The sequence below is a fragment of the Primulina eburnea genome, chromosome 11 (genome assembly GCF_022965805.1).
Source record: "Primulina eburnea isolate SZY01 chromosome 11, ASM2296580v1, whole genome shotgun sequence".
NCBI lineage: Eukaryota > Viridiplantae > Streptophyta > Magnoliopsida > Lamiales > Gesneriaceae > Primulina > Primulina eburnea.
The window spans coordinates 6,308,609-6,336,431 of NC_133111.1; the positions used below are offsets into that span (position 1 = coordinate 6,308,609).

The window sequence follows — 27,823 nt, forward strand, 5'->3', positions numbered from 1 at the left end:
CAATTTTCTATAAAATGCCTCTCGTAGTCGCTGGACTATGATTTTATGATCACAAGGTATCGTAAACACTAATCTTCTAGTCTCATTTTCTTTAGTAAATGATTTAAACATTTGTAGGAAATTATTTCCTAGCAAAATGTCAGCTCATGTATCATGAAAATAAATCGGTGGTGTTTTTACCTTATACAAAGGCGTTTGTCCAGCACCTCCGATCACGATTTCAGTCATCTTAATCCATTTACATAAGATTAATATTCTTCTGGAGAAATCCCTTCCAGAAATCTTTGGTAATTCTTCTTCCAAATTATTTGGAAAAACTCCTTTTTTTTACTGTACAGATTCTAGTACCTGAGTCAATATAAGCAGCAAAATATTCTGATTTATATTGTTCATATAACATCCCTACTGGAATGTATATCGAGAATGGACTTGTGGTCGTTGGATTTTCCACATCCTATCTTCCCCCATAAACTTCATTCCATATTCTAGAAGTTTCCAAGGTTTATGTTTCTCGAGAAACTCTAGTCCAAGAACCAATCGATATGGTTCTTTCCCTGGAATTTATTTGATATGAACTTTCAATTATCTGATATTGATCATTCCTTGGTAAGTTCCTATAATAGGTTGTTCTAAATAGTATATGTTATTACAAGGAAATTGATTCCTTTGTTTCATAATATCAAATATTATTTCTACTTCCTTCCATCATTCTGGGCATCTGAACTTTCCTATTGTAGAAAATATTTTTAGCTCCTGTTGGGTTTCTTGAACATGTGCTTTTTCCCACCTGTACCTTGTAATTCTATCTCCATGAAAAGATAGTCTTCTTGATTCCAATCTAAGACTTTGATTCCTCTGTAGAATCGGTTTGTCTTGTATTTCGATGTCTGTTTCCTGTATTAAGGGAAACTTAACTCTTTCTGGATAAATTGTCTGAGCAACTTTTCCAAATATCTCAGGTATTTCAATAAACTCATTTCTAATAAACAATTCTAAATGATGTGTATTAGATAGAGCATATGAAATCTGATAGGTAATCAAATATGGTCTATTACCTTCTTTCAGCAGCTTTTTTTCCTTTAAATTCTGATGTAATGTCAAAGATCGGCTGAAATCTCGATCTGCCAGGTTGTATGCTATTTTTGGATAGATTACTCCTACAATCTTTCCCGCGCAGAGATTGCACCTGATGAAGTGGAATTGGATCCTTCTATTTCCTATGTCGAACAACCTGTTCGCATTATGGATCGAAAGGAGAAGATATTGAGAAATAAATCGATTCCTTTGGTACGAGTGCAATGGACTCGACATGGTGTTAAAGAATCGACATGGGAATTGGAGAGCAAGATGCGAGATTCGTATCCGCATTTATTTGATGCTAATCCATCTGTTCCATTGTATTCGATGTGTTTTGATCCTTATTCTGATTTTAGTTTTGATATGTACTATAACTGGTGACATATGTATGTTTACCAATGTTATGTATATAGAGATGTTTGAGATTTCGAGGACGAAATCTTTTAAGAGGGGGAGAAATGTAAGGACCGTGTACCGTGTTATCGTAAATCTTATGTGATTATCGATAATTAATGAAATTGGCATGTGATTATGTATTTGATGTATGGCGTGACAATGAATTGAGAAATGAGTATTGAATATGAATTGACATTGTAAGAGCTCGAGTGGAGAGGCCGGACGCCAATTTAGTACAAAATTGATATTTTGTACAGAACATGTGGCGCCCGAGCGGTAGGAAATTACCGCCCGAGCGCCAGGGTTGAAATTGCCAGGGCCGCCCGAGCGCGGCATAAATGCAACTCGGGGACAGAATGTCTCGCGCTCGGGCACGAGAATTCTACCGCCCGAGCTACCGCCCGAGCGCGAGAGCGGTAGGGATAAGTGTCCGCTTTTCTTTCTTTTCTTCTTCATTTTGTTTGTAAGAAACTTCAAGAGACACGAGAGATTTTAACTTTCTTCCGTCCGAATCGACTTCGAAACACTGTCTAAACGCGAAACAAATTATATATTTTTGATCGTCGCGTTGAGGGCTTCTGACTGAGGTAATTTTCTTCTGATTTCAGCAGCTTTAAATATCAAAGTGCTGGAATAGCATGTATTTGAAGTTGAATTTCTGATATGTAGTAGAATAACCGACAAGAAACTTATATTCGAAGTCGGAATTGAATTAGGATATGATTATGATTTGATATGAATATTTGAAGTTTCAAATGATATTTGAAACTTATATTAATAATTTTGGAATATGTTATTGATTGGAATGAGTATGTTATTGATGTAGATAAAGTGTAATATCAGTGTCTTCAGGCTACATCAATTGAAAACGAAGAATTGAGGTATGTTGCGACCGGGTAACATACGACATGTATCTGTATTTTATGATATATGTTGGATTGATAGGATTGATTGGAATGAGATTATGTGTCTATATGCCTTAATTGTTGATTGATGTGGCATACATGACATTGAGATTGAGATATCGATGTATAAAATAAATGTTTTGTTAACACAAATCATTTTATGCATACATCGATACATGACATACACGTTGAGCTATGATCCTTGGATACCCTGATATGATTTGATTGGATTCCGGGGTTTGTGAACACAATCGCTATGCCGGTATTATATGACCCGTAAAGCATAGACAATTGTGGCCCCATATGATTGGATATGAGATGTTGGGTTTGATGGCGCTTTGCCGACGCTATCATACGTGTATTCCCATATCAGCCGGTGTGCCAGCTCAAGCATTGATTTGATTTGATAGCGATTCGATTGATTCTGACATGTGCTCAGTGGATGGACATTTGACCTGATACCTCAACGACATACATGCATTGCATACCATATATCATTGTTTAGATATCTGTGGTATATATGATTGTTTGTTCCATACGGAGCTTTGCTCACCCCCAAGAGGGCTGTTGTTTTCTTTATGTGTGGACAATGGCAGGTACTCCAGGATATCAGGAGACCGGAGAGGGTACTTCTGAAGGGAGCCACAGCTTGGGCTGAGGTTTTATGTTTATGTCTTGTTCCTAGTATATATGTATATGTATCCTCCTTATCTGTACACATAGGACTCATCCTTCCCAATTTCACCTTTTTTTTAATGGGCTTGTATGCTCATGTGATAAACTGTCGTTTTCAGAGACAATTATATGTCAATTAGCCAATTCAGGATATAGCTGCGATTTCTCAACAACCCGAGCCTTACCGACTTCTCTAGCCCTGCGTTTCCACTGTCTTGACCCGCCAACTGTTAGGCTCGGTGCTAAAGGAGCCTTACCATGCATTTTTTCTAGAAAAGGAATAGACTCAGGAATCATCAAATGGGTTCAATCCAATTCAATAGCAGAATGTCCTGAACTACAAGGGCCTGGCTTATTGATTCCGTATTGTATCTATCAGTGGTCTCATGGTTCTCAGCTTCATCATTCAAAGGGCTATCTGGAGGGATAGAGGATGATTTCTCAGTACTGGACGAACTTTTCCTACTACTGCCAATGTGAGATGATGCACGCATCCAAACCCCGTAAGCCATTGTGATTTTATTAGCCTCCTTGTCGTCACAGTCGCTGACCGTATGCCCAATTCTCCACAGGCATAGCATAAGTCCGGTAGCCTCTCGTAAACCAGCAGAACAATAATGTCTTCTTCTTCCCCATTGGCTTTAATCCGAATGAACTTCATCAATGGTTGAGAAATGTTTATTCTTACCCGAATTCTCACGAAACGACCCAAGAACACCCCATTTTCTCCTGAATCCACTTCCTCCACTTTGCCAATGTGGCGTCCGACTTTGTTTAGCAATTTTCCTTGCATGAAAGCTAATGGCAGGTTATGGAATTGAACCCAAATCCCTAACTCATTGAATACCATATCATTAGGATTTTGCCAACCCATCGGTTCTTTGAAAATCACCAAGCTTTTGAAGAAATTCCAGGGTCCCTCTGTAAGGGCCCTGTTCCTGTCTCTTTGGGATACAAAATCACAAACAAAAGTATTGTCTCCCATAGCCTCGATGTGTGCCTTTCTCGATGCTTGGAGGATGCGTGGCATTTGGTGATGGAAAGTTTCCCTATTCATAGCTTTTGGGGAAAGAATCTTCGCTACCAAGCAATTATTCAAACGCTCATGTCCGATTCGTGTCTCTGAATCATCTAAAATAATGGTGTCCTTCTCCTTTGGAGCTGAGAGTCTCATCTCCTCGGCCAAACGGGAGATCTCATCTGGATCCATAAACTTTGTGACCACCCAACGTTCAATTCGAAGGATAAGGAAGAACGAAACAATCCCGCACAACGCAGGTTCCCAGCCCTAAGAGTCAAAGAACCCTAGAGAAAAATTCCTTATAACTGAAAATTGTTGCGAAAATTTAGTCCTTGCTTTAAAAATTTTAATTAAGTAAGAACTCTTTCCCTTTATTTATAATATCCTTACCATCTATGTTTTTTTCTCCCTCCATCAATTCTTCCGGTCAACTATTCACTTCGATGACGACAACTTTCCTCTACCGATGAGATCATTAAGAGAGTTTGAAGATATCTCTCATTTCTAATTGAGGGCTTCATCTTTATAAAGCGGTGAACAATTTCTCCTTCCAACCCTAGGTTTTTTCTTCTAAATCGACGATAAACTTCTGGTGGTTGTTTCTAGATCGGTAAGGCAAACTTCTAAATATGTCTAATAAATAATAAAATTCATTACGCTACCATTAACTAATTTAATCTCATTAATAATAAAAACCAGATCATGAGCTTCGTTTTGGATCTGTGGACTGTGAATGACAAATGAAGGAGGAAAACATGAGAAATTCTTCCATCAACGACATGTAAATAATTTAGTCTTGGATCGACGACATGTTAATGTATACATTTGAGCTTCGTTTTGAATATTTGAGCTCGTTTGAGCTTTGTTTATGCATATTAGAGTTTTTTTCCCAAAAATTTGTTGAAATACATGTAAGTTTGGTGGTTGACGTTTTGACAATGATGTGTATTTTTTGTGTCATCTCGATCTATAATTTTTAGAAATTTTCGATTTTTTTTCCAGATTTTAGCTCAATATTTATGTGTGTGCAAAATTTGATTCGAGAGCTACTTCGTCGAGATTAAACGATACATCAAGCCCTTAAGTTTTAAATTTTTTTCTTGTATTAACCATTTTAGATTAATTAACCATCCAGGATCATGTTTCCTTCCACACTCACCATCAATATCTATGTTCTCTTGTCTGTCGATTCTCCTCTTTCGGCATTGCACTCCAGCGACTATCCTTTACCGTCGACAGTAGAATATTACTATCGTAGGTCCAACAAATTTAAGAGAGTTTGGAGATATCTCTCATTTCCTGCCGAGGGTTTCGTCTTCTAAAGCATCGAGCCATTTCTCCTTTCCAACCGAGAGTTTTGTCTTATAAAGTGGCGAACCAAACTTTCGGCAGTCCATCCGCGGCGACCCCTTTACATGGAACTATAGGAATTATTGCAACATAGACATTATGAGTGCACACATTGTCGCTACCATCCTAATAGACGAATATAGGTGATTGAAAATGGATTTAGAGGAATAAAAATTCTGAGATAAGGCATGTTTAGGTGGAATTGGTGGAATTCCTATTGTATTTTTTTGAATTGATACGATATTATGGTTGATGACAAGTTTATGTGTATATTAACTATATTGGTACTGCAAATAGGCCTAATTGTACCATATTTTGATGCAACGTAACAATGCAATTTGTATTGAACATATGTAAACGAACCAAGACCATGTTGTTACACATATATGTAGATATACCAAATTTTAACTATATTAATATTGCAAATATGTCGCATTGTGTAAGGACCGTGTACCGTGTTATCGTAAATCTTATGTGATTATCGATAATTAATGAAATTGTCATGTGATTACGTATTTGATGTATGTCGTGACAATGAATTGAGAAATGAGTATTGAATATGAATTGACATTTATTTTTACGTTTGTAATTTTTTAGGGTTTATTTCATCTTGAGAATAAACATTTGTTGACAACATGATTAGTAGTTGGATCAACAATTGTAATTTTTTACGGTTTCAATGATTTCTTTTATGTTGGTGGAATTTGGAACGATTTCTTTTTTTTTTAATTACTAAAAGCTATTTTATACATTTTTGATTTAGATCTAAACCTGGAGCTTTATTTAAAGCTAGTCCACACTTCATATATGAGAAATCATATGATTTCTTTTATGTTTTTTTTAAAAGTTTTTACATATAAAATAAACCTATCAGAATTTTTTATTCGGATAGATTAAGGAAAAGTCTTTTGCATTGATGTTCTCGTAATTTTTTTTTCGAATGTAATAATTAAATTTTATACATATTATTGTCGGATAATCGAAGTTGGTATGATTTAAATTTATATTTTTGCAGTTGTTAAACATGGAAAATGTAAAAATCTCGTTTTATATGTATATATATATATATATATATATATATATATATATATTTTTGCAGTTTGAAACCTCAACTAGAAAGAAAACATTTGGGATTATTTACACAAAACAGAGAAATATAAGGTAAATTTCCTGACCATAATTTATAACTAATATAAAGTCAAATACCAATTCATGAGAAACATACCGTTTGCCTGGGTATTATTCTTGGTGCGCTTGTTATTAATAACCGTAGATCTTGTCAATCTTTTCATTTTGTATATGAATTTGTGAGATGTGTTTCTGAAAGATGGTGGAGTCAAACTTTTCTCTATTTGTCCAGAAAATCTGTCAAAAAACATACATAAAATTAAGAATGGATACGTAAATTTATTTCATTCAAAAAGTAGTTTCAAGTTACAAAATTGAAAAACATACTGTTTATCTTGAGCTTCTGAAAATTTTGTTTTTCTACTTGTAACTTGTAAGAGTAAAAGCTACTTTATAGGAGCTTTTTTTGAAAAAAGTTGCTCGTGCTTGGGGGTTGTGCATATGTGGTTGGCTTGTGTAAATATTTAACATTGGGTTGTGTTTATTCTTTCTTCAATGTATTGAAACTCTAAATAATTTAATGAAATAATTATAATTATTTTCATATTATTTTATTTTTAGTATGTAATTATTGATTGATTTATTAACCAAAATAAAACCTAAGTCCATGATACAAACGTTCCAGTAAAAACTATCTTCCATTTTTTTCAATTTCAACTAATAATTATTGAATGTATATATGATTATTTATAATGTTCACTTCAAAATCTTAAATAACTAATGGGATAATTATTTATAGTATTTTTATATATTATGGCTTTTAATATTATGTAAGAACTTAATTAATCAGCCAAAATAAATTAGTTTTCAAAATCTCAACTTTCGTAAAGTTAGTTTTCATAATTCTTATACATGTACCACTCATTTTTTTAAAAAAAGTTGCTCGTGCTTGGGGTTGTGTGATGTGGTTGGCTTGTGTAAAAATTTAACCTTGGGTTGTGTTTATTCTTTCTTCAATGTATTGAAACTTTAAATAATTTAATGAGATAATTATAATTATTTTCATATTATTTTATTTTATAATATGTAATTATTGATTGCTTTATTAACCAAAATAAAACCTAAGTCCATGATACAAACGTTCCAGTAAAAACTATCTTCCATTTTTTTTTCAATTTCAACTAATTATTATTGAATGTATGATTATTTACGATGTTCACTTCAAAATCTTAAATAACTAATGGGATAATTATTTATAGTATTTTTATATATTATGGCTTTAAATATTATTTAAGAACTTAATTAATCAGCGAAAATAAAGTAGTTTTCAAAATCTCAACTTTCGTAAAGTTAGTTTTCATAATTCTTATACATGTACCATTTATTATTGGTTGTATGATAAATTGTATTTTTTCTTTTTATTAGTAACTCAAATATAACCATAATAAAAATTATAATTCCTTTAAAAAATTCTGTTGGAATAATTTTTTAAGATTTTGTTCCATTGTATTTTACTTGTATGCCCATGATTGTTTTGGGAATAGACATAATAATGGTGATGTTAGAATTGGGTATATGTTGTATTGGTAAAATATAAAATCAAATGCAACTATTAAAAAGGAAATTCTTATAAAGACAACAATCCAACAATAATTAAAAAAAGGAAATTCTGATAAAGACAACAATCCAACAACCAACATAGCTGTGAAACATATCTTGAAGAAAAATAAAGCATAACGATAACTTCAGATAGCAAATCCGAACCACTATTCTTAATTCACTGATCAATGGAGGCATTTTTTAATCTGAGATTTGAGAATCGTGAGATTGATTTGGACAGAATATGTAAAAATGACTAATATTTTATCAAATATTTATACACGGTTCGGTCTTCATTTTAGGCTCTTGGGCTTCCTTATTTGAATTCAAATTCAAATTCAAATAAGGCTATGGCAGCCCAAACGACTGGAATTTAGACTGTTGTCTTAATTTATTGATTTCTTATTGAAAAAAGATATTTAGTCAGACTTAATATATTTAGCAATGAGAATGACAAATCATTTACTAAACAGCCGCACCGACAAGTCAGTAGTTAAACAGCAATTAATAAATTAGAATCTCACTTTATTTCCTTTTTTAACTAATCATTTTGGCGGGATATTTCTATATTTGGCAGAACTGTGCTTTTATATATAGATAGATTGTAAGATCAAGTGTTTGTCGTTTTACCAAAAGTTATAGTTGATGATAACCGTACAACTCACATCTTGATTCAGAACGGGAACCAATCTGCTCAGATAACATGATCTGATCAGCCGGACTCCAATTTGGTTCGAAACATTTTTTTGAAATAGTTTGAATATTTTGTTATTTAATATGTGTCACATTGTAGTTCTACATACAACAAAAAGTATATTTAATTTTCGGATATGTTGGTTGATAAATTACATTTTTAGGTACATATTGATTTAAGATAAACAAAAAACAAATATGATTTCAATCCGACCTCAACCCGATCCTACATATTTATGATTTGGTCAACATTCCGATCAAATTGGTGCAACCCATTTCATTTTGACTCGGTTTTGGATTGGATTATATACTCAATCCAACAAATCTGGATGTTAGGAACGAAAAATATTTAGAAGAATGTGAATAAACTATTGTAAAATATTTTTAAAAACTCGAGTTGCTCTTAATAATTGTTAATGTGTTTCTTGAATGGCTAAAGATAACCAGATCACTTAAACTTGTTTTCAAATGCAGAAATGGTCCAGCTAGATTAATAATATGTATTCAACAATAAACAATCTTTTAACTCAACAACTACATATATAAATTAAAGCTGATAAATAAATGTAGTTTATAAGTAAATAATACACAGATCTACGGATGTTCGAATATAAACATCTCTTACGACAACATTTTTTTAGGAAGTAATCTATTAAAAAAATTTAATTAATAAAACTTTTGTACAAACTCACTTCGACTAATACTTATGACATCATAAATCAAAATTCTTAGTATTACCCAAATAACAATACAACAAGTCTGGTTGTCTATGGAACTTTTGGTTAAGATAGACAAAACTTCAAATTTTTTAACAGGTAGCTTGAGCGGCTCGAGTTACAAATGTAACACAGATTGATCATTGATAGTATGATATAGAAATAAATGTGTGCCATAGTGAACGGCTTTGAGGAAGAAAGATGTAAAATGCTCGAAATCTCAGAGATAGTTGATTAGATATAATCAATAGTTCGTTTCCCATTGTTTTTCTTCTCAATCTGAATCTGCCTGTTTATACATTATTCTCCAACGGTATACGATCATCAACGTTCATGTGTACTGGCTTCTGACATAAAGTAATTTTACTCTGGTTTCCTTTCTATTCATAGTACAACGTAATAAATGCATCAATAAATTCTTCCAAGTACAGTAACCAACGATGTCTGAAAAGTTAATCAGAAAGAGAGACTTTGCACAACATTCTTGTCCTTTTAGAGAACGTTCTTGTTAATTAGACAATATCAAAAAATGTATATTGACAAATCAGAAATACTTATAAAGTTGATGTGATAGGGGTCAGATAGACTTGAATGCACGAGCAATATCTGTTGGATCCCGGTTTTCTACACGCCCAAACGCAGCGGAAGTTTTAAAATTTTTATTGTATTTTGACAATCAAAATAATTTTCTTTTGGGCGCTCGTATGATTTTAACAAACATTCATAGGATGTTAGAAAATTATACCTTTTGTGAATTAAATCACTTGGCTCCAACTATTCCGGGATTAGCGGAGATAGCTCTTCATGAATCCATACGAACGTTCTTCGATCTACTTCGAATTAGGTCCACGACTAGATGGTTTATTCCTCTTCCAATTTGCACTAGAAAATTGGAAGATATTTTACGTTGAGATAAAAACGAGAGACGACTCAAACTTTTCTTCAAAAGAAAGTGGCCGAAATTCTTTGATAGGAGAGGGGAGAGTTTTCGAAAAATCCTTAGGAGATGCAGGCTAGGGTTTTCAAAAATTATGAATGAATTAAATTAAACTATAAGCCTAATACACACATATATAAGCTTAGGGCCCATTAACTTAATTAAATACTTAATGGATTTAATCAATTAATTATTCTAGTCCAACTAGTTTAATTAATTAATTAATTTTTTAAAGTCCAATTAAGAACTTTAATAATATGTATGTTGATCTTGTACTCCTACAAGCTCATTATACGTATACCCATTACATTTAATTTAATTCTTTTATAAATTCAACATTTGAATTTAATATTTAAATTATAAATTCAACTCCTTGAATTTATCACCTCCAAAATTTAATATTTAATAAACTCAACTTTTGGGCTTAATAAATTAAATCCTCAAATTTTATAAATTCAACTCCTTGAATTTATTCTCTCCAAATTTCATAAATTCAACTTCTTGAATTTACTATCTCATAAATCCAACTCTTTGAATTTATTTTCTCAAAATTTAATTATCATAAATTCAACTCCTTGAATTTACTATATCATAATATAAATTTAACTGCTTGAATTTATTCTCTCAACGGGAACAAACGATCCAGTGCTTGTGTGACCCTCAATGGTTCAGGGATACAGCTAGCCGTGTGTTCACAACTCTTTGTGATTCAGGACATAATCCTTTATTCGGGCTTACCCTAGTTAGCCCCATTCTTTTCATCAACACCTTGATTAAGAATGTCAGAACTCATTTCTGATTGCACCCATCGGATCATGGTAAGAGCGTCTAGTAGCATCGCCCCATGATCCCCTAGGTATCACTGATAGTGCCTGCAAGAACCAGTCGATTATGATTAACGTATAGTACGGTCCCTTCATCTCATATATCCCGATCGAATCTGCAACCATTGGTTCATCGAGGGTTGCATATTAATTCGATAACTATGTGATAACTATAATAGTGGCATCGCATGTACTATTTGGAGAACTCCTTCTCCAACGTACATCTCGTACTCTGGCCAGAGATTCCATGCACTATTATTTCATTAGATCACATAGGATATCCACACCCGTAGGTGAGCGGTGAATCCCCGACTACAATGCACTGGCTCCTATATGTGTCGCAACTGTACCCAACCTCGCCACCTGATGACTCTCCTGGAGCCGGTAAACGAGTCAAAGCACAGCCCTAGCATATAGAGCCTCAGTGTTGTCCCGAGTCGTAAGGACTAATGGTGTACAATCATAACCACGAACTTATCCTCTCGATGAATGATAACCACTTGGAAAGTCCGAGGGAGGGTTGTTCGGTATAATCATCATATGACAACCCATCTGTATGTTTGGACATCTCTATGCCCTTACCAAGAAACGCAGTACACAACATCACATATGCTAGTCTCGAGCTCAAGCGACCTTTATCTATGTTTTAGGCGGCTGAATCGACTAGGAACGAATTTAGAATATGCAGTGTTTACAAATGAGTTTCAACATCGAATTACGATTCATTTGTATTAAAGCATAATCAAGGACTTTATCTATGCTGCTTGCATGGGTATACAGATAAAGTATAACGAAACCATTAAAAAGTAAATTATATTAAAATAAAGATTGTTTATTACACTTGAGTCAATAAATTCCCTAGCCAACCGTTGGCTTGCAGGGCATCTACTCTAACAATATCAACTAAAGATCAATTTGCGGCAAGAATATCTAATGCGGTCCAGTTGGAGTCTTGAACGCAGCTTGAACTGAAACTAAGCCTTGTCTGACTTGACTTTATATTGTTCAGCTAGAAACTTGTAATACTCGTAAGTAGTAGCTGGAACATGAAATAACTCGATATTTTTTGTTATCACAAAAACTCCCGACATTTTCAAACTAACACTAGAACTAGTTTAATTCGGTATGCTATCGGATTGAATTGGTTCTAATACTTTATCATCCAAAACTGCTTAAATTTGGTTTGGTTCAGTCCGAATCCGATAATGTCGGTAATATTCTATTTACAATCATAAATTTTATTTAATTTAATATTTTAAATATATATTCACGATATTTAATTTAATATTTTAAATATATATTCATCGTGAATATATATAATGAATAGTAAATAAAGTAACCAAAAGTACAACAAAAAAATTGTATCTTTGAGCTTCCAATCCTTATGGATTATTTTATATAAAAAAATTCATTTCTTCCAAATTTTTTATAAAAATCCAAATTATCAAAAATAATTTTTTTTATTTCAAATATAAATATGATTACTTGATTTAAAAAAAAACTCTGTAATGAATTTTTTATTTTAATCGAGTTTGGAAATTTAATAATATTAATATTTAAGAAAATATAAATTTATATGTGTAAAAATTGACACAAAATTAATAATTCAATTAACAAAATTAGTATCTGTAACGCCCCGAAAATTTTAAAGTCTACGCAAACCACATGCATGCAATTATTAAATTCCCTTGTATTTTAATTAAATGTTTTAATTGCTAATTAATTATGTGACTTACTTGTTTACTTGCTAAATGGGAATTAATTGTCATCATGCATAAAATGATATTTAAAGGGTATTCAAATGACGATCGAGGAACGTGGACCGAGGGCTGAAGAAAATGTAAAATATTTTTATTAAATGATTATTTTTTAACGATTTAAAAGATGGTCGATATTCTAAGCATTTTCGAAAATAAGGAGTTTTGAGATGATTTTATACGCCGGGACGTAGATTTTATCGGTGTTGGTTTTTCAAATAAAATTCGAGCTTTCGGGCATCCCGGCTATTAAATTCACATTTTTATTTAAAATAAAACCTTGTTTCTATTTTATTTAAAATCTAATTAATTTAATTGGGCTTTAATTTATGGCTTAATAGGCCTAAGCCTATTTAGATAATTATATTAGTATATAAAGTGTATTTTTGCTACAATTCTAGAATCACCTAATCGGCCACTCTATTTTATCTTTTAAAAACTCTCTCCAACACAACACCACACACGGCACTCTTTAATTCTGGAAAAGAAAATCGGCAGCAGCCTTGGGAGGGCTTTCGCGTGGAGTTCTAGCCTTGTCATCTCTCCTGTTCTTCGTCGTCGTCGGTTATTCGAGCGTATATAACGCAAAGGCACGCCTTAATCTCCTTTTCTCATCCATCATATCATATTATTGTTCGAATATTTGAATGCATGAAGAACACGAAAATCGTTTTCGATATTTACGGTTTATGGCATGTACAAGAGTAAATTCATGTTCCTATGATCTAAACTCATGTTTTATGTTGTGAGGGGCTGCCATGATGTTAAAAAAATTGCTAAATAGACGTCTGTACACGTTAGAAGAATTCTTAGACACAGCCGATCACCACCGAATCAAGAAAACAAGAAAACAAAAAAAAAAAGAAAACCGTTCTTTGCTGTCATGGTTTGGGTGATCGGGTTCCATGAAAAAAAAAAGGATTTGGCTTGGTCTTGGCTTGGGCCAGGGCTCGGCTAGAGTCGGTTAGGGGTCAGGGAGGAGTCCTAGTCATGCTAGGACTCGAGTCGTGTGGGCTGGGAGGAGGCCTTGCCAAGCAAGGCTCAACCCGAGAAACACTTCTGCCTTGCGCAGACTTCAGGGTTTGCGCAGGAGACGTGGGCTTGGCTTGGGGTTCAAGGGCTGGGTCAGGGTACATCCTAAGAGTCCTAGACGAGTGTTGGAGGGGTAGGTTAGAGGTTCAAGTCGTGGGTTAGGGTCTAGACATCAAAACATAGAACCCATGCAAATAGGTGTTCTCGGCCAGCACTAGCAGCGGGTTGGGTTGTCTCGTTTTTGGGTTTTGGGGGGGTTCCTTGTCGAACTTAGAGTCCAGTAGGTAACTTTGACATGTTGGGCAACTTTTGGCTCGATATGGTTCGGGGGGTAACTCGATAAAATTAAGAGATGGCTCGGGGTTGAAGTTTAGGTGTCAAATTGAGTTCTAAAACAAAGAAAAATTGGAAAACGACTCACGGGGGTCGAGTCGTGATCCATAAGGGCTAAAATAATATAAAAAGACTAAATTTAGAATTTAGGAATTTTATATTAAAGTTTGATATTTTTCGGGATTAAAACACCGTTAAAATAATTAAGAAAAGATAACTGAAAAAGTCTAAGTTTTAAGCCAAATAAAATTACGAAAAAATTCATATAAGCTTAAATAATTATTTGGGACATGTTAGAGTCATGAAATCAAGAAAATAATTGAAAACGAAAAATGTCGAAGCCAGGGGTAAAACGGTCATTTTATACCGGAAAATTAGTAAAGGTCATGGCAGTGCCCGAAATGCTGTTTTATGTTATTATGATGATTTTGAAATGTATATGAATTTCGCATGATTAAATGCTGATTTTTAAATGTCTAAAGAACGTTTATGATTGAAGAAGACATTTAAAATACATGTTGCATGCTTGGTTTCAAAGGAAATGAAAATGTTATGTTATGCACGTTTTTATAAAGTGATGTGAATGAAAAGTGTTGAAGGATGTGAAGTGATTGTGACTAGTTCGTTAATGGTGGCGATATCGTGAGGGTGATGGTCCCAGTGGGAGCCCGACGATCGTGTTTCCATTATTGCGAACAAGAGGTTATAAGGTTTGAGGTTAGGATAGGAATGTCGTGAGGGGAAAGCCCATTGGGAGCCCCGACGATCGTATTTCTATTCGATTCATGTTAGGCCAGGGCACAGTTGACCGGTGAGAGTGTTGCTGGTGTCCCCCGCCGCCCAGTACTGTGGTTATATTTCTGATGGATCCATCGAGAGGTCATGTCATGAGAGGAAAGTCAAAATTAACGAACTGAATTCAACAAAGGAAAAGGAAAAAGGAAAAGGAAAATGTTTATGATCATGTTTAAATGTTATGTCATGTTGAGGAAAAAGGAAAAAGATTAAGGTTTATTTATGCATGTCATGAAAATGTTTATGTTTAAAGTTTTATGCATCATGAAAATGTTTACGAAATTGTTTATGTTTATGCATCTTCATGAAAACGATATTTTAAGTACAAATATTTTTCACCGTTATATGTTGACTGTATTACGTATTACTCGTTACAAAGATTATGGTGTGTTGAGTCTTTAGACTCACTAGGTGTGATGGATGTAGGTGGTTCTGAGGGAGGACTTGACGGGTGATACTACTGGACTGAAGGTGCACACAACCCGAGGACCAGCGCTTCTACTTTTCCGCATTACGCTTTATGATTTCTTTTAAAGATTTTAAGACTATTTATTTATGCTTTTGAGAGATTTTTGAGAGTTTAGTATGTGCTACACTTTTCAACATTTATTGCTTTTTAGGTTTGGTAAAACGTTTTACGATTTCTGGTTTGATTATTCATTTAAATTTTCAAATACTAGTTGGATGATTTACTTTAAAATGATGCAAGATTATTTTTATGTGCATGTGCATGCAATGACCGAAAATGTGAGAGATAAAAAAAAAAATTTCTAGTACTTTTAAAGCAATAAAAGATGAGGACGTTTCAGTATCTAAAAAAGAATTTTTTATAAAATTAATTCCATTATCTATAAATTTTAAATTTTAAGAATTATTTGTTAAATAAATTTCTACGTATAATATTTATTGATTTTTCATCCTCTTACACGATTTTTCTTGTGTGAAAAAATTATATAAAAATTAATACAATTTCATAGTACTTATATAATAATAAATATATGATAAAAAGATAAATTTACATCGTAAATACTGACTAATTTATTGCTCTTATAATAGCTATAATATTTTTAGTTTATAATATTTTATAAACTCTCTTGTCCCTAAAATTTATTAAGTATCACAAAATTAAACTTTACCGGTAAGTTTTACCATAAGTACTAATTACGTAAAATAGTTTAATTAAAGTGTAGAGACAAAAAGTGTGTGGTTGAAATGTTTACAAACTAAAAATAAAAATGTTTTAGTAGTAAATTGTAAGGACTAAAAATGTGTTTTCTCTAATGTTGCTTTTGAATGAGATGCTTTGATATGAGAATGAATTTTAACAATGAATTTGATTCGAGAAGAAATTTCATCCTGATTTGAAATAACTCACGTCACAAGATCATGTGAATATTTCAAGAGTGTGTCTTATGTGAGACCGTCTCATGGATCATAATCTGTGAGACGGGTCAACCATACTCATATTCACAGTAAAAAGTAATACTCTTAGTATAAAATGTAATATTTTTTCATGAGTGACTCAAATAAGAGATTCGTCTTACAAATACGACTCATAAGACCGTCTCACACAAATTTTTCCATATTTCAGATCTATCATAATTAACATTGCATCTGAATGCATTAGTAAGAGGTGAATTTGAAATTGATCCATATAAACTCATCCAAACATGGCAAAAACTTGTGTGAGACAGTCTCACGAGTCGTATTTTATGAGACGCGTCTCTTATTTGGGTCATCCATGAAAAAAGTATTACTTTTTATTGTGAATATTTGTAGGGTTGACCAGTTTCACTTATAAAAATTCATGAGACCGTCTCACAAGAGACCTACTCAACTTTCAAATGAATCAGTAACAAGACTAAATGCTTCAACAAGTGTCTGCCTAAACCTCACAAGATTCAGCCTCACATTCTGCATATCAAGATACACCTTTCTTGCAGCCCTGTATCCACCTTTCCTAAACAAAGATCCCTGATCTGTGAACACCTCATCATCCCGGCTGTATATTTTGGCCAACGAGCTCTCCTCCGGCTCGATCTTGTAGCGTAAATAATGCACCCCCATTGCACGTGCCGTGTCACCGTAGTACGTATTTGACGCCCACTCCGTGCCTAAGAGTTCCACCTGAATCATCACTGCTCCGGTGGGCAAGAAAATCTCATTAGTCAAACCTGCACCATGTGCCCCAACCAGGACACTGCAAGAGTTTATCATCTTAACAAATTTATCCAAATTCGACACGGTTTTCAATCTTTTGACAACGATTAGCTCGAATCCCAGTTCTTTAATCAGCTGGATCATTTCATCTTCATTCAAGAACCGTCTCGAGTTGGTACGGGACAACAGCATTAGCGTTGGTTTTGGTATTTGAGAAACATGGCTGAATTTCAAACTATAAGCTTTTCTCAGAAAATCCTTGAAACTAGTCATTGAATACCCCCCTGGAATTTCGCTTGAATTCAAAGCAAGATTGTCGTGGTATCGTAACCCGACCACGGAGCCTGGAAAGCAATGCACACTGCCGTTTATAGCTGGATTCAGCACCTGGTGCCTCGTTAAACTCGACAAGACTTTACCATATTGACTCATAAGTTTTGGATTATAATCCTCGAGTATCAAAACCACCCGGGATTCAAAATGTTTCGCTGTAATGAACAAAGGGATGATGATTTCATTCATCTCATGGAAAACATTTCCGATGGCTCCTGAAGAAAAAATCACAGCAGGGTCATGGTGCTCGAATTCGCAAACCGGTGGTGTTGAGTTGCCAATTTGAAGGACATGAACTGGTGTGATTCCTGGTGGAAGACCTTCTTGTCTTGCATGAGGACGGATAACAGTTTCTTGAATCCGATTTGGGGCCGACTGTGTGTAGATAGTCATGTTCCTGGTGTCGATTTTTACGGGCTGATTCAATACACATACCACAGAGTGATATGTTCTGTCACATGCAAAGCCTGTTGATTCAAGATTTTTTCTATCTTCACCTGCATCAATTGAGTTCTCTTTTTCAGCAAATCCCAGATCAAGAAAATCTTCTTCCTTAAAAAAAATTTACAAGGAAAAAAAGAAGATGAAGAATCGGGGGGGGACCTCTGACTAGTCTGGATAGATGAAACCTCATGAATTCTTGATCTTCGGCTGTTTGATTGATAATCTTCTCGCCCACGGAGCTTTGTTCTACTATACCAGAAAAGTATCGCATCCCTGACAAAATTTGTAAAAATTTCATTGCGTTGACTATGTTTTCAGATTTTAAGAATAAAAACAGAACTAAATTCAATGTAGAAATTGTTGGCCTACACCGATCGAAAGGGATATTATTTCCCCAAAAGAAATCAATCCCAACACAAATTAGAGGAAGCGCGAGCAAGAAAATTATCGGAGTGGCACCAAAAACAGTTCTTTTTGGCTCCATCTCTCGATGGTTTTGAAACCAAAACCAGCTCTCAAGGGAAGGTATTATTGTTAATAAGCAAGCAAATATCGGTAAAGCTTTGAGTTAATCTAATGGTTATTTTCACGCTTTCAACCTTAATATTAAAATATTCGTTTGCAATGCTACCATCCATATTTTTTTTCCAATTTCCTAAAATATTTATTTATTTAATCCAATTGTTATTATAACAAATTAGATTATAAAAACCATGTTTTTATCGTAAATATTATTTATCCCAGAAACTAAAACCATGTTTTTACAACAAGTTGACATTTCAATCCGAATATTTTTCTTCAAACTTGACTTTCAGGATTATTGAACTGCCAATTCAATGTGTATGTCTTTTGCAGGTCAAATTTTCTTGCTTAAAGGAATCGTACATCGGCGAGTTTCAGGATTATTGAACTGCCAATTCAATGCGTTAAGCATCCATGAGCTTCTTCAGTTTTGCGCTTCTCTTGATCCTGAAAATTACCTCGTTCCCATCCTGCAAAGTAGTAGTGGTCATTTAACAAGTTTCCAAGGCGGAGACAGTTTTCGTTGGAAGTGATAAAAGATATATATAACTTATAAGCTCAAAGTGTAAGACAAATTGAACATTTATGGTCCATTAGAAAATAAACGAAAGGACTCACCCCTCCCATAGTCCCATTCTACGCACAGTTTTGACTCCTCCATTCTGCGAATTAAATCAACCAACAACTCGAGTTCCGATGGAAGGTGGAATCGGGTTTTTGATAGTCTGATAACTGATTTTTTGTGTCATGTTCTGTTTTAATAATTACTAATTAGTCTGTACACGCGATGCATGTGTGTACAGTCTTTTTTATAATTATCGATAGACTAAAGTGATGTTTGACAAATTATAGAGGGACTAAATTGGTATTTGAATTGTTGAAATAAAAAAAAAAAGTATGTTGATTTTTTTTTTAAAAAAAATAAAGTTGAGAGAAAAAATTGATGTCCTTTTTAAGTAGTTATTACTATTATGTTCTCACCTTTAGTAAAATAGAATAGAGAGATATATATAAATTAATAAATGTTAAAAATTTAATGCAAATCACATATAACTAATAGATAGAGCTTTTGTATTCTAAACTTCATGATGGAGGTTCAATTGATCCATTCTTACTTTTTTCATACTATCTTTTTCTATTTATTTTTAATTCATATATCAAAATTACAGTTTAGTCTATGACTATTTCTTATCATTACATTTTATTTCTATTTATTTTTAATTCATATATCAAAATTACAGTTTAATCTATAATTATTTCTTATCATTATATTTTAATCTTCGTTTAAATATAAACTATATAAATTTAAAAAAAATTTATACAAACACACACTACGGTGGATTGTTAATTAATAATTGAAGAAGTCGATGCCCGTTGTAACAGGATCGATCTCCAAATAATTAATGGCCCACTCTGCATTATGAAATATTTTTTCTCGTACAAAAATGTAAGCTGAACTGGCAGATCTAACGTTTATATTTTCAGTAAAAGTTTCTAGCCCACTTCCCCACGACCCACCCCCACGACTCCTGTGTTCTCCCCTATTTAAGCCTTCGTGTGTGCACACAAGGGCGGACATTCAACAATGGAGTCTCCCAACCACTTCACCCACTCACTTTCAGCTTTCTTCTTCGTACTATCCTCTCTCCGCCTTGTTATCGGCGACTCCGGCGTCATAGGTATCAACTACGGCCGCTTGGCCAACAATCTGCCACCGCCGCAGCAGGTGGTACGGCTCCTCAAACTGCAAGGAATTACAAAAGTTAAGCTTTATGACACGGATTCCACTGTCCTCTCAGCCCTCTCCGGCTCTGGGATCTCCGTCACCGTAGCTCTTCCCAACGAGGAGTTATCCGCAGCCGCCGCCGATCTATCATTCACTGACGAGTGGGTGCAGTCCAACATCCTTACCTATTACCCGAACACGCTGATTGAAGCAATTGCCGTCGGGAATGAAGTTTTCGTGGACCCCAATAATACTACTCATTTCCTCGTACCCGCCATGAAAAACGTCTACGCATCCCTCGTGAAGTTCGGGGCCGCTTCTTCCATCAAAGTTTCGTCCCCTATAGCTCTCAGTGCACTCCAGTCCTCCTACCCTTCCTCGTCCGGTGCTTTCAAATCGGAGCTCGCCGAATCGGTAATCAAACCACTGCTGAAATTTCTGAAGCAAACCGATTCCTTCCTCATGATGAATGTGTACCCATTTTTCGCGTATTCTGCGAACGCTGACACGATCTCGTCAGACTACGCCTTGTTCCGCGATAATGCCGGTGTTGCGGACCCGAACAATGGGCTTGTTTACAAGAGCTTGTTCGAAGCTCAAATGGACGCCGTTTTTGCAGCGATGGATGCACTGGGATTCGGTGATGTGAAAATGGTGGTCTCCGAAACCGGGTGGCCATCGAAGGGTGACGGAGATGAGATTGGTGCAGGTCTAGAAAACGCTGCCGCCTATAACGGAAACCTTGTGCGCAGAGTGCTCGCTGGCAATGGGACCCCATTGAGGCCAGAGGAGCCTCTAAACGTCTATTTGTTCGCGCTTTTCAACGAGAATGGGAAACCCGGGCCCATTTCGGAGAGGAACTACGGGCTTTTCTACCCGAATGAACAGAAAGTCTACGATATCTCACTCACGCTGCAGAGTTTGAATAAAGGTCGAGGAGTTGGGCAGACATGGTGCATGGCGAACGGTGAAGTTGGTGAGAAGAAATTGAGAGAAGCACTGGATTATGTGTGTGACGAGGGAGGCGTAGATTGCCGTTGGATTCTGCCCGGTGGCGCGTGTTATAATCCCAACTCGGCGGTGGGTCAGGCCTCGCTCGCGTTCAACCGCTACTATCAGAAGAAGGGTCGCCGGAGTGGCACCTGTTATTTCGGCGGCGCCGCCTACGTGGTCACTCAATCCCCAGGTAAAATTTTCAGTCAATCTCAAAATCTAAACTAAAGTAGTAAAATTGTTGCGTATATATTACTTGTACAAAATCATAATAATTTCAAACATTAAATCTTATTTTAACTAAAATAAATAAAAGATCATCTTTTATGAAAAAATAAATATTTAAATATAATTTTTTTACACTCCTTATTTTTACTCGATTTTTTTAAGCAACATTTAATTGATTTGAAGACTAAACAAATGTTTAATTTTATATCTTGCAGAGTTTGGTGACTGCGAGTGACCCGACCCCTTGGAGACTCGGCTTTTCTCGATCCTTAGTAGTAGTTGGATTCTTAAATCATTGTTATTATTATTATTATTATTATAAATTATTAGTAGTTAATTAATTTGTCTTGTACTCTTTTTCTTGTTTAATTTTGGTGGTGACTTGTCTAGACGTAAATGAATATAATAATTGAAGTAAATAATTATGTTTTAATTTGAAATTCGAAAAAAAAATTCCTTTGAGCTTAAAATAGGATCTTAATCATGCTTATCATATTAGTAGTGTTATTACTCGTTCAATACATAACACGTATGCTGAGTGATGAATCATGATCACTCTTCCATACATAATTCAGATGATTCATGACTTGTTAATTTTATAATATATCAGTAATATATGCCAACTTTTAACTGTTAAACAACACCACAGTTTCAAAAGGTTATGCCAATGTAATATAAACAAAAAATAGTTTTATAAATTTTATAATTAATTTATAAAAAATATCTCTACTATTTAGTTAAAGTAATAGTCTAATAGAACTGTTTGACAATTGTACGATGTTACATAAATATCCTTGTCGGTTTTAACATGGCAGCAGGTAATGATGATCTGTAAGCTAAGGATAATATAGTAAAATCGGTGATCAACTTCCCATTTTCATATCGCGCAGTGTCTTCCTCCCCCCCTTCCTATCTTCCCACCTTGCAAGTTTTCCTTCGACTAAAAACTGATTAGGGTTTCATGCTCTCTGCCAAAGAATTTGTCTTCAAAATCTAATCGCTTCCGATCGAAAATGCCGCAGGTTTCTTCCATTCATTGTTTTTTTTTCATGCGTTAACTATTGTTAAATTTAGGTGTACATTATCCAAATATCTCCGGATTATTTTCTCTTGATCAATCAACTAATTTTATTATTTTGCCCCCCGTTGGTTTTGGGGATAGCATGCAGTCTTTAATTTTTCTTCTCTCGATTCTGATCTTCTCTTGATTCTGATCTCCACAGGGTGTTAGTTTCTACTTAAGCCTCTTAAATTTGGATCATATATGCATTAATATGTGGACTTTTTGTTGTTATCTAGTTAGACCAGATACATTTTTTTTCCCCAACGCCATAGTTCAAATCCATACTGCTTTTCTTGATTGATTTATGTTAACTGTCCCACATCGGTTGAATTAATAACCTTTGAGTGGTATATATATGATTGGAGAATCTTCTCCCTTGAGCTAGCTTCTGGGGTTGAATTAGGTCCAATTCCAATCTTAACATGGTATCAGAGCCCGGGTTTCACCGTTATGTGTTGGACTGTCTATAATTAGGCCACCCGTTCTGCCCATAATTGGGTCATTTGTAAACTCCACGCTCCAGATGTTCATTCCTGGGCGTGAGAGGGGTGGGATTGGACAATCCTCCCCCTTGAGCTAGCTTTTGGGGTTGAGTTAGTTGCAAGTTCCAATCTTAACAATTTCTCCATGGCTGGCCTTTCAATTAAATTTTTATTAATGCAGCCTTTGGGATATTATTAATTGTTATATATTATTGATGATGTTCTTCTCATATTTTATTGGCGCAGGTTGTAATTATACATGTAGCAAATGCCGTAACAAAGAAATAGTGCTTGAGACATAAAAATTTTCACCCACGTCTGAGTTTTTTCAAGCATGTCTAAGCTGGAATGACTTTCTTCAATTTTTGATTCAAGAGCAGAACTTTTTTGGAGTGTATCTAGCCATTTTTGATGTCATAACGAATGTTGCTCTACATATCTTTCATGGTAATTGCCTAATTGGTATTGTGTTTGTTTATTTCTTGAAGAAGCACATTTTTCTGGCCTGGACGCTTCACAGATAACTTAATATATATGCAATTTGATATCCATGCATGTTCTTTTTACCATGGTCTGTTTGATGTTGGCTCATGTTTCTTGATTGCCAACTTTTATGAAAATGTAGATTATCTCACAATTCAAGTCATTTTGTATCAGATATTTTTTCAGCAAAAATGGTTCAATCTAGAGTTTTGATGCTACGAAATCGCAATCCTATGGTGAACCAATGCCAACTTTAATTTAGACGACTTAAAATGCATGCAGGTTTAGACATGTATCATTCAGTTGCTGGAATTGGAACACAATCTGATAATTCAGATTCAGCTTCAAACTAGATATGATCAGTGCGCTATGCATGCTCCGATCCCCGGCCCCTTGGTGGAATGGTACTCATTCTTCCACCTACAATCTTGACTCTTACAATATATTTCATTGGATGCACCTCCACTGTTTCGAAATAAACTGAATGTGCATATATGTAAAAGTAAAAGACAATGAAACAACTGTATTGCTTGCAGAGGCGGAGCCACATGAAAGCCAGGGTGGCTCATTTTTTTTACAAAAAAATTATGTGTAAATTTTGTATAATTTTGAAATAATATGATATTAGTCCGAGTAGATCAATTTAAAATAATAAAAAATTATAAATTTTAAAATTCTAGTCAGGGAAGAGTCATATTTCTGACTCCACTAGTGATTGCTTGTTGTGGCGATGATAAGATTTCTCTACAAATCAGAGGCTTTGGCTATTTTGCAAAGTTTAAACTGTGACACCTCGACCCAATTAAATAAAATACATCGGAATTTAAAATTTTCTTACAACTGGAAGGAGTTTCAAAATACATTTCCAAATATCATCAAGAGTATCAAGATGATCAACTAAATGATACATCAAAATACAAAAACATCATTTTAATGATCATGTACAAAATATTGCTTGCAAAACAAACTTCTTCCTTCCAATCTTCGTATGCATATGACTCCAATCCACAGTCAACGTCCTGGCCCGTCACTCTTATCTGCATCACATAAATAACTGAAATGAGTATAAAACTCAGCAAGTGGAACTCTTACATAGCAATGAACATATCATACTCTGAAAATCATAGCTTTAAAAACATAAATACCATCAACTCTGAAATAAATATCATAGCAATAGCATAGCAATAGGATGGTATTTCTCTTTACTCTGGTATGGATTGATATCAATAGTAACTCTGTCTGTGGTGCTCGTATCCCATCGATATAAATCGACAACTCTGAGGGATATAAGCCTATGGTCGTTGATCAACTAATTGCATGCAATCTCTGACTATGCATCTATCAATCCATAAATCAATTTGAATTCTCTCTTTGGCATTTAAACAAACACTTTGTAAACTCTTTTCTCTTGTAGTCCCTTTTTCAATAATTGAGACATAAAATGACTCCAATATATATAACAAGTGTATCAATACATAAACATGAATCAAATGAAGGGAATAACACATTAAAACCATTGAAATACCATACATATATTATCATGGGAGCACAAGAATGAAATTCCACTTACAAACCACAAGAACACCTTGAATCTAACTCCTTGGTTGAAATCCTACAACAATAATCCATAAATAACACCATCATCAACTCAATAATCAAAAACTCATGCCAATTAATCCATAAATCCAACAAATACAACAAACCCATATCATCTCTCCTCCAAAACCAAGAAATAATACAACCAAAAGCTTACCTTAGCTTCCTAGCACCAAGAAGAACTTCAATCTCAACTCCAATCACCAACTAAAAGCTTGAATCGAAGATAGGAAGTGAAAGAAATAAGAAACCCTAGGTCTCCTTGAGAGAAGAAACGAAATGAAAGAGGAAAGAATGAGAAAAAGTGAGTCAAAACATCACTTAAAATCCCGAACATGCGCGACCGCGGGTGCGCTCTAACTCTACCGCAGGTGCGCCAAGCTCACGGCAACTCCACAAAATTCTGGAAAACGACGACCGCGGGTGCGGTCTGGCAATCACCGCGGGTGCGGTGCTGCACCGCGGGTGCGGTGTCCTCTATACCGCAGGTGCGGTGTCGCTACGGGAAAAACACCAAAATCCAAGAATTACGACCGTGGGTGCGGTCCTTACACTGAGCGCGGGTGCGATCTAGTCACGGCCAAGACAAAATATAATGCAACTGAAATCGAACCAAAACACTGAAACGACGCAACTACCATCAACTAACAATAACAACCACACCTCAAGACAATAATAACCAACAATACTATGGCCCAAAATCACAACTCTTAGCATCACAACTAAACTTAAACTTAATCAATAAATCCATAAACATACGAAAACTTAAACCGTACCGTTCACCAGACTCGGCTATTACAATCTCCCCTCCTTAGAGGAATTTCGTCCTCGAAATTGACGTCACTGCACGAACAACTCAGGATACTTCTCTCTCATCTCATCCTCTGGTTCTCACGCGGCCTCTTCGATCAAATGGTTCCTCCAAAGAACTTTAACGATGTCGATCTCTTTGTTCCTCAAAACTTTAACTTTGCGGTCCAGAATCTGAACCGGAATCTCTTGGTACGTCAAATTCGGCGTCAAGTCCAATGGCTCGTGGCGAAGAACATGGGAAGGATTCGCAATATACTTCCTGAGCATCGATACGTGAAAAACATTATGGACTCTGTCAAGATCTGGCGGTAGTGGCTAACTTGTAGGCTCGATCACCAACTCTGTCCAAGATCTCAAAGGGGCCAATAAATCTCGGACTCAACTTGTCCTTCTTGCCAAACCGCATCACACCCTTGAGAGGTGCTATCTTCAGAAACACGTGATCGCCAACCTCAAACTGTAAAGGCCTACGACGAACATCCGCATAGCTCTTCTGTCTCGACTGCGCAGTCTTCATCCTCTCTCGAATAACAGCAACAACATCAGCAGTCTGTTGGACCAACTCTGGTCCCAACGTCTTCCTCTCACCAACCTCGTCCCAATACAAGGGAGATCTACACTTCCTGCCATAAAGTGCCTCATACGGTGCTATGCCAATCGTCGTCTGGTAACTGTTATTGTACGTGAACTCAACAAGAGGCAATTTAGAATCCCAGCTACCAGAATAATCAATAGTGCAAGCTCTGAGCATATCCTCTAGAATCTGAATGACTCTCTCTCTGATTGACCGTCGCTATGAGGGTGATATGCTGTACTGAAAGCTAACCGTGAACCCATAGCTCTGTGCAAACTCTTCCAAAACTCTGAGGTAAATCTAGGGTCACGATCATACACGATCGACACAGGAACACCATGAAATCTAACAATCTCTGCTATGTAATCCTCGGCATATTGGTTCATGGAATACGTCGTCTTGACTGGAAGAAAGTGCGCTGACTTGGTCAATCGATCGACAATAACCCAAATGGAATTGAAACCCTTCTGCGTCCTGGGAAGACCAGTCACGAAATCCATCGTAATATGCTCCCACTTCCACTGAGGATTCGGCAAAGATAGCAATGTCCCAGCAGGTCTCTGGTGCTCAATCTTCACCTGCTGACAAGTTAGGCACTGAGAAATAAACATGGCAATATCTTTCTTCATACCTGGCCACCAATAAAGTCGACGAAGATCCTGATACATCTTAGTGCTGCCTGGATGTATCGAATATGGCGCGGTATGAGCCTCTGTCAAGACGTCTCACCGAATATCATCACCAGCGGGAACACAAATACGGCCTCTGAAAGTCACCAAACCATCTCCATTTAATCCAAACTCTGAGTTACCTCTCTCCTCTGCTCTAGCCCTCAACTCTGTCAACTGAACATCAACAGTCTGCTCTCTACGGATCCTGTCCGTCAAAGTAGTCCGAATGACCAACGCTGAAAAGCGAGCAATGGTTCCAGGGACTACCAAAGAAATCTCCTCTCGCTGCAAGTCCAACAACAACGGCTTCTGAATCATCGAACTCAAGGAAGAACTCGACTTACGGCTCAAAGCGTCTGCTACAACATTCGCTTTCCCTGGGTGGTAACTGATAGTCACATCATAGTCTTTAACAAGCTCTAACCACCTCCTCTGCCGCATATTGAGCTCTTTCTGGGAAAACAGATACTTCAAACTCTTGTGGTCCGTGAAGATCTCACACTTTTCGCCATATAAGTAGTGTCTCCATATCTTCAAGGCGAAAATCACAGCTGCCA

General features: G+C 35.5%; 3 protein-coding genes and 1 long non-coding RNA gene across 5 annotated transcripts; 2 read left to right on the plus strand and 2 right to left on the minus strand.

Moving 5' to 3' along the window:
- Positions 1 to 3,349: 3,349 nt before the first annotated feature.
- Positions 3,350 to 4,263, minus strand: LOC140804588 (uncharacterized). Its single transcript, XM_073160643.1, has 2 exons — positions 3,605 to 4,263; positions 3,350 to 3,521 (listed from the first exon to the last, which is right to left on the minus strand). The coding sequence occupies exons 1-2, from the start codon at positions 4,261 to 4,263 to the stop codon at positions 3,350 to 3,352; spliced, it is 831 nt and encodes a 276-aa protein (XP_073016744.1).
- A 12,596-nt stretch (positions 4,264 to 16,859) lies between these two features.
- Positions 16,860 to 18,654, minus strand: LOC140805048 (xylan glycosyltransferase MUCI21-like). 2 transcript variants are annotated; one of them, XM_073161233.1, is made up of 3 exons: positions 18,485 to 18,654; positions 18,275 to 18,388; positions 16,860 to 18,168 (listed from the first exon to the last, which is right to left on the minus strand). In XM_073161233.1, the coding sequence occupies exons 1-3, from the start codon at positions 18,597 to 18,599 to the stop codon at positions 17,012 to 17,014; spliced, it is 1,386 nt and encodes a 461-aa protein (XP_073017334.1). In that variant the 5' UTR covers positions 18,600 to 18,654; the 3' UTR covers positions 16,860 to 17,011. The 2 variants fall into 2 exon arrangements, with proteins under 2 accessions (XP_073017334.1, XP_073017333.1); XM_073161232.1 differs by having other exon boundaries at positions 18,275 to 18,654.
- A 1,534-nt stretch (positions 18,655 to 20,188) lies between these two features.
- LOC140804521 (glucan endo-1,3-beta-glucosidase 13-like) lies at positions 20,189 to 21,975 on the plus strand. Its single transcript, XM_073160556.1, has 2 exons — positions 20,189 to 21,549; positions 21,800 to 21,975. Exons 1-2 carry the CDS (start codon positions 20,223 to 20,225, stop codon positions 21,817 to 21,819), a joined length of 1,347 nt encoding a protein of 448 aa, XP_073016657.1. The 5' UTR covers positions 20,189 to 20,222; the 3' UTR covers positions 21,820 to 21,975.
- A 502-nt stretch (positions 21,976 to 22,477) lies between these two features.
- Positions 22,478 to 24,328, plus strand: LOC140804179 (uncharacterized). Its single transcript, XR_012112101.1, has 3 exons — positions 22,478 to 22,606; positions 23,376 to 23,576; positions 23,895 to 24,328. It is a non-coding gene; the product is annotated as an uncharacterized lncRNA (long non-coding RNA).
- The last annotated feature ends 3,495 nt before the right edge of the window (positions 24,329 to 27,823 follow it).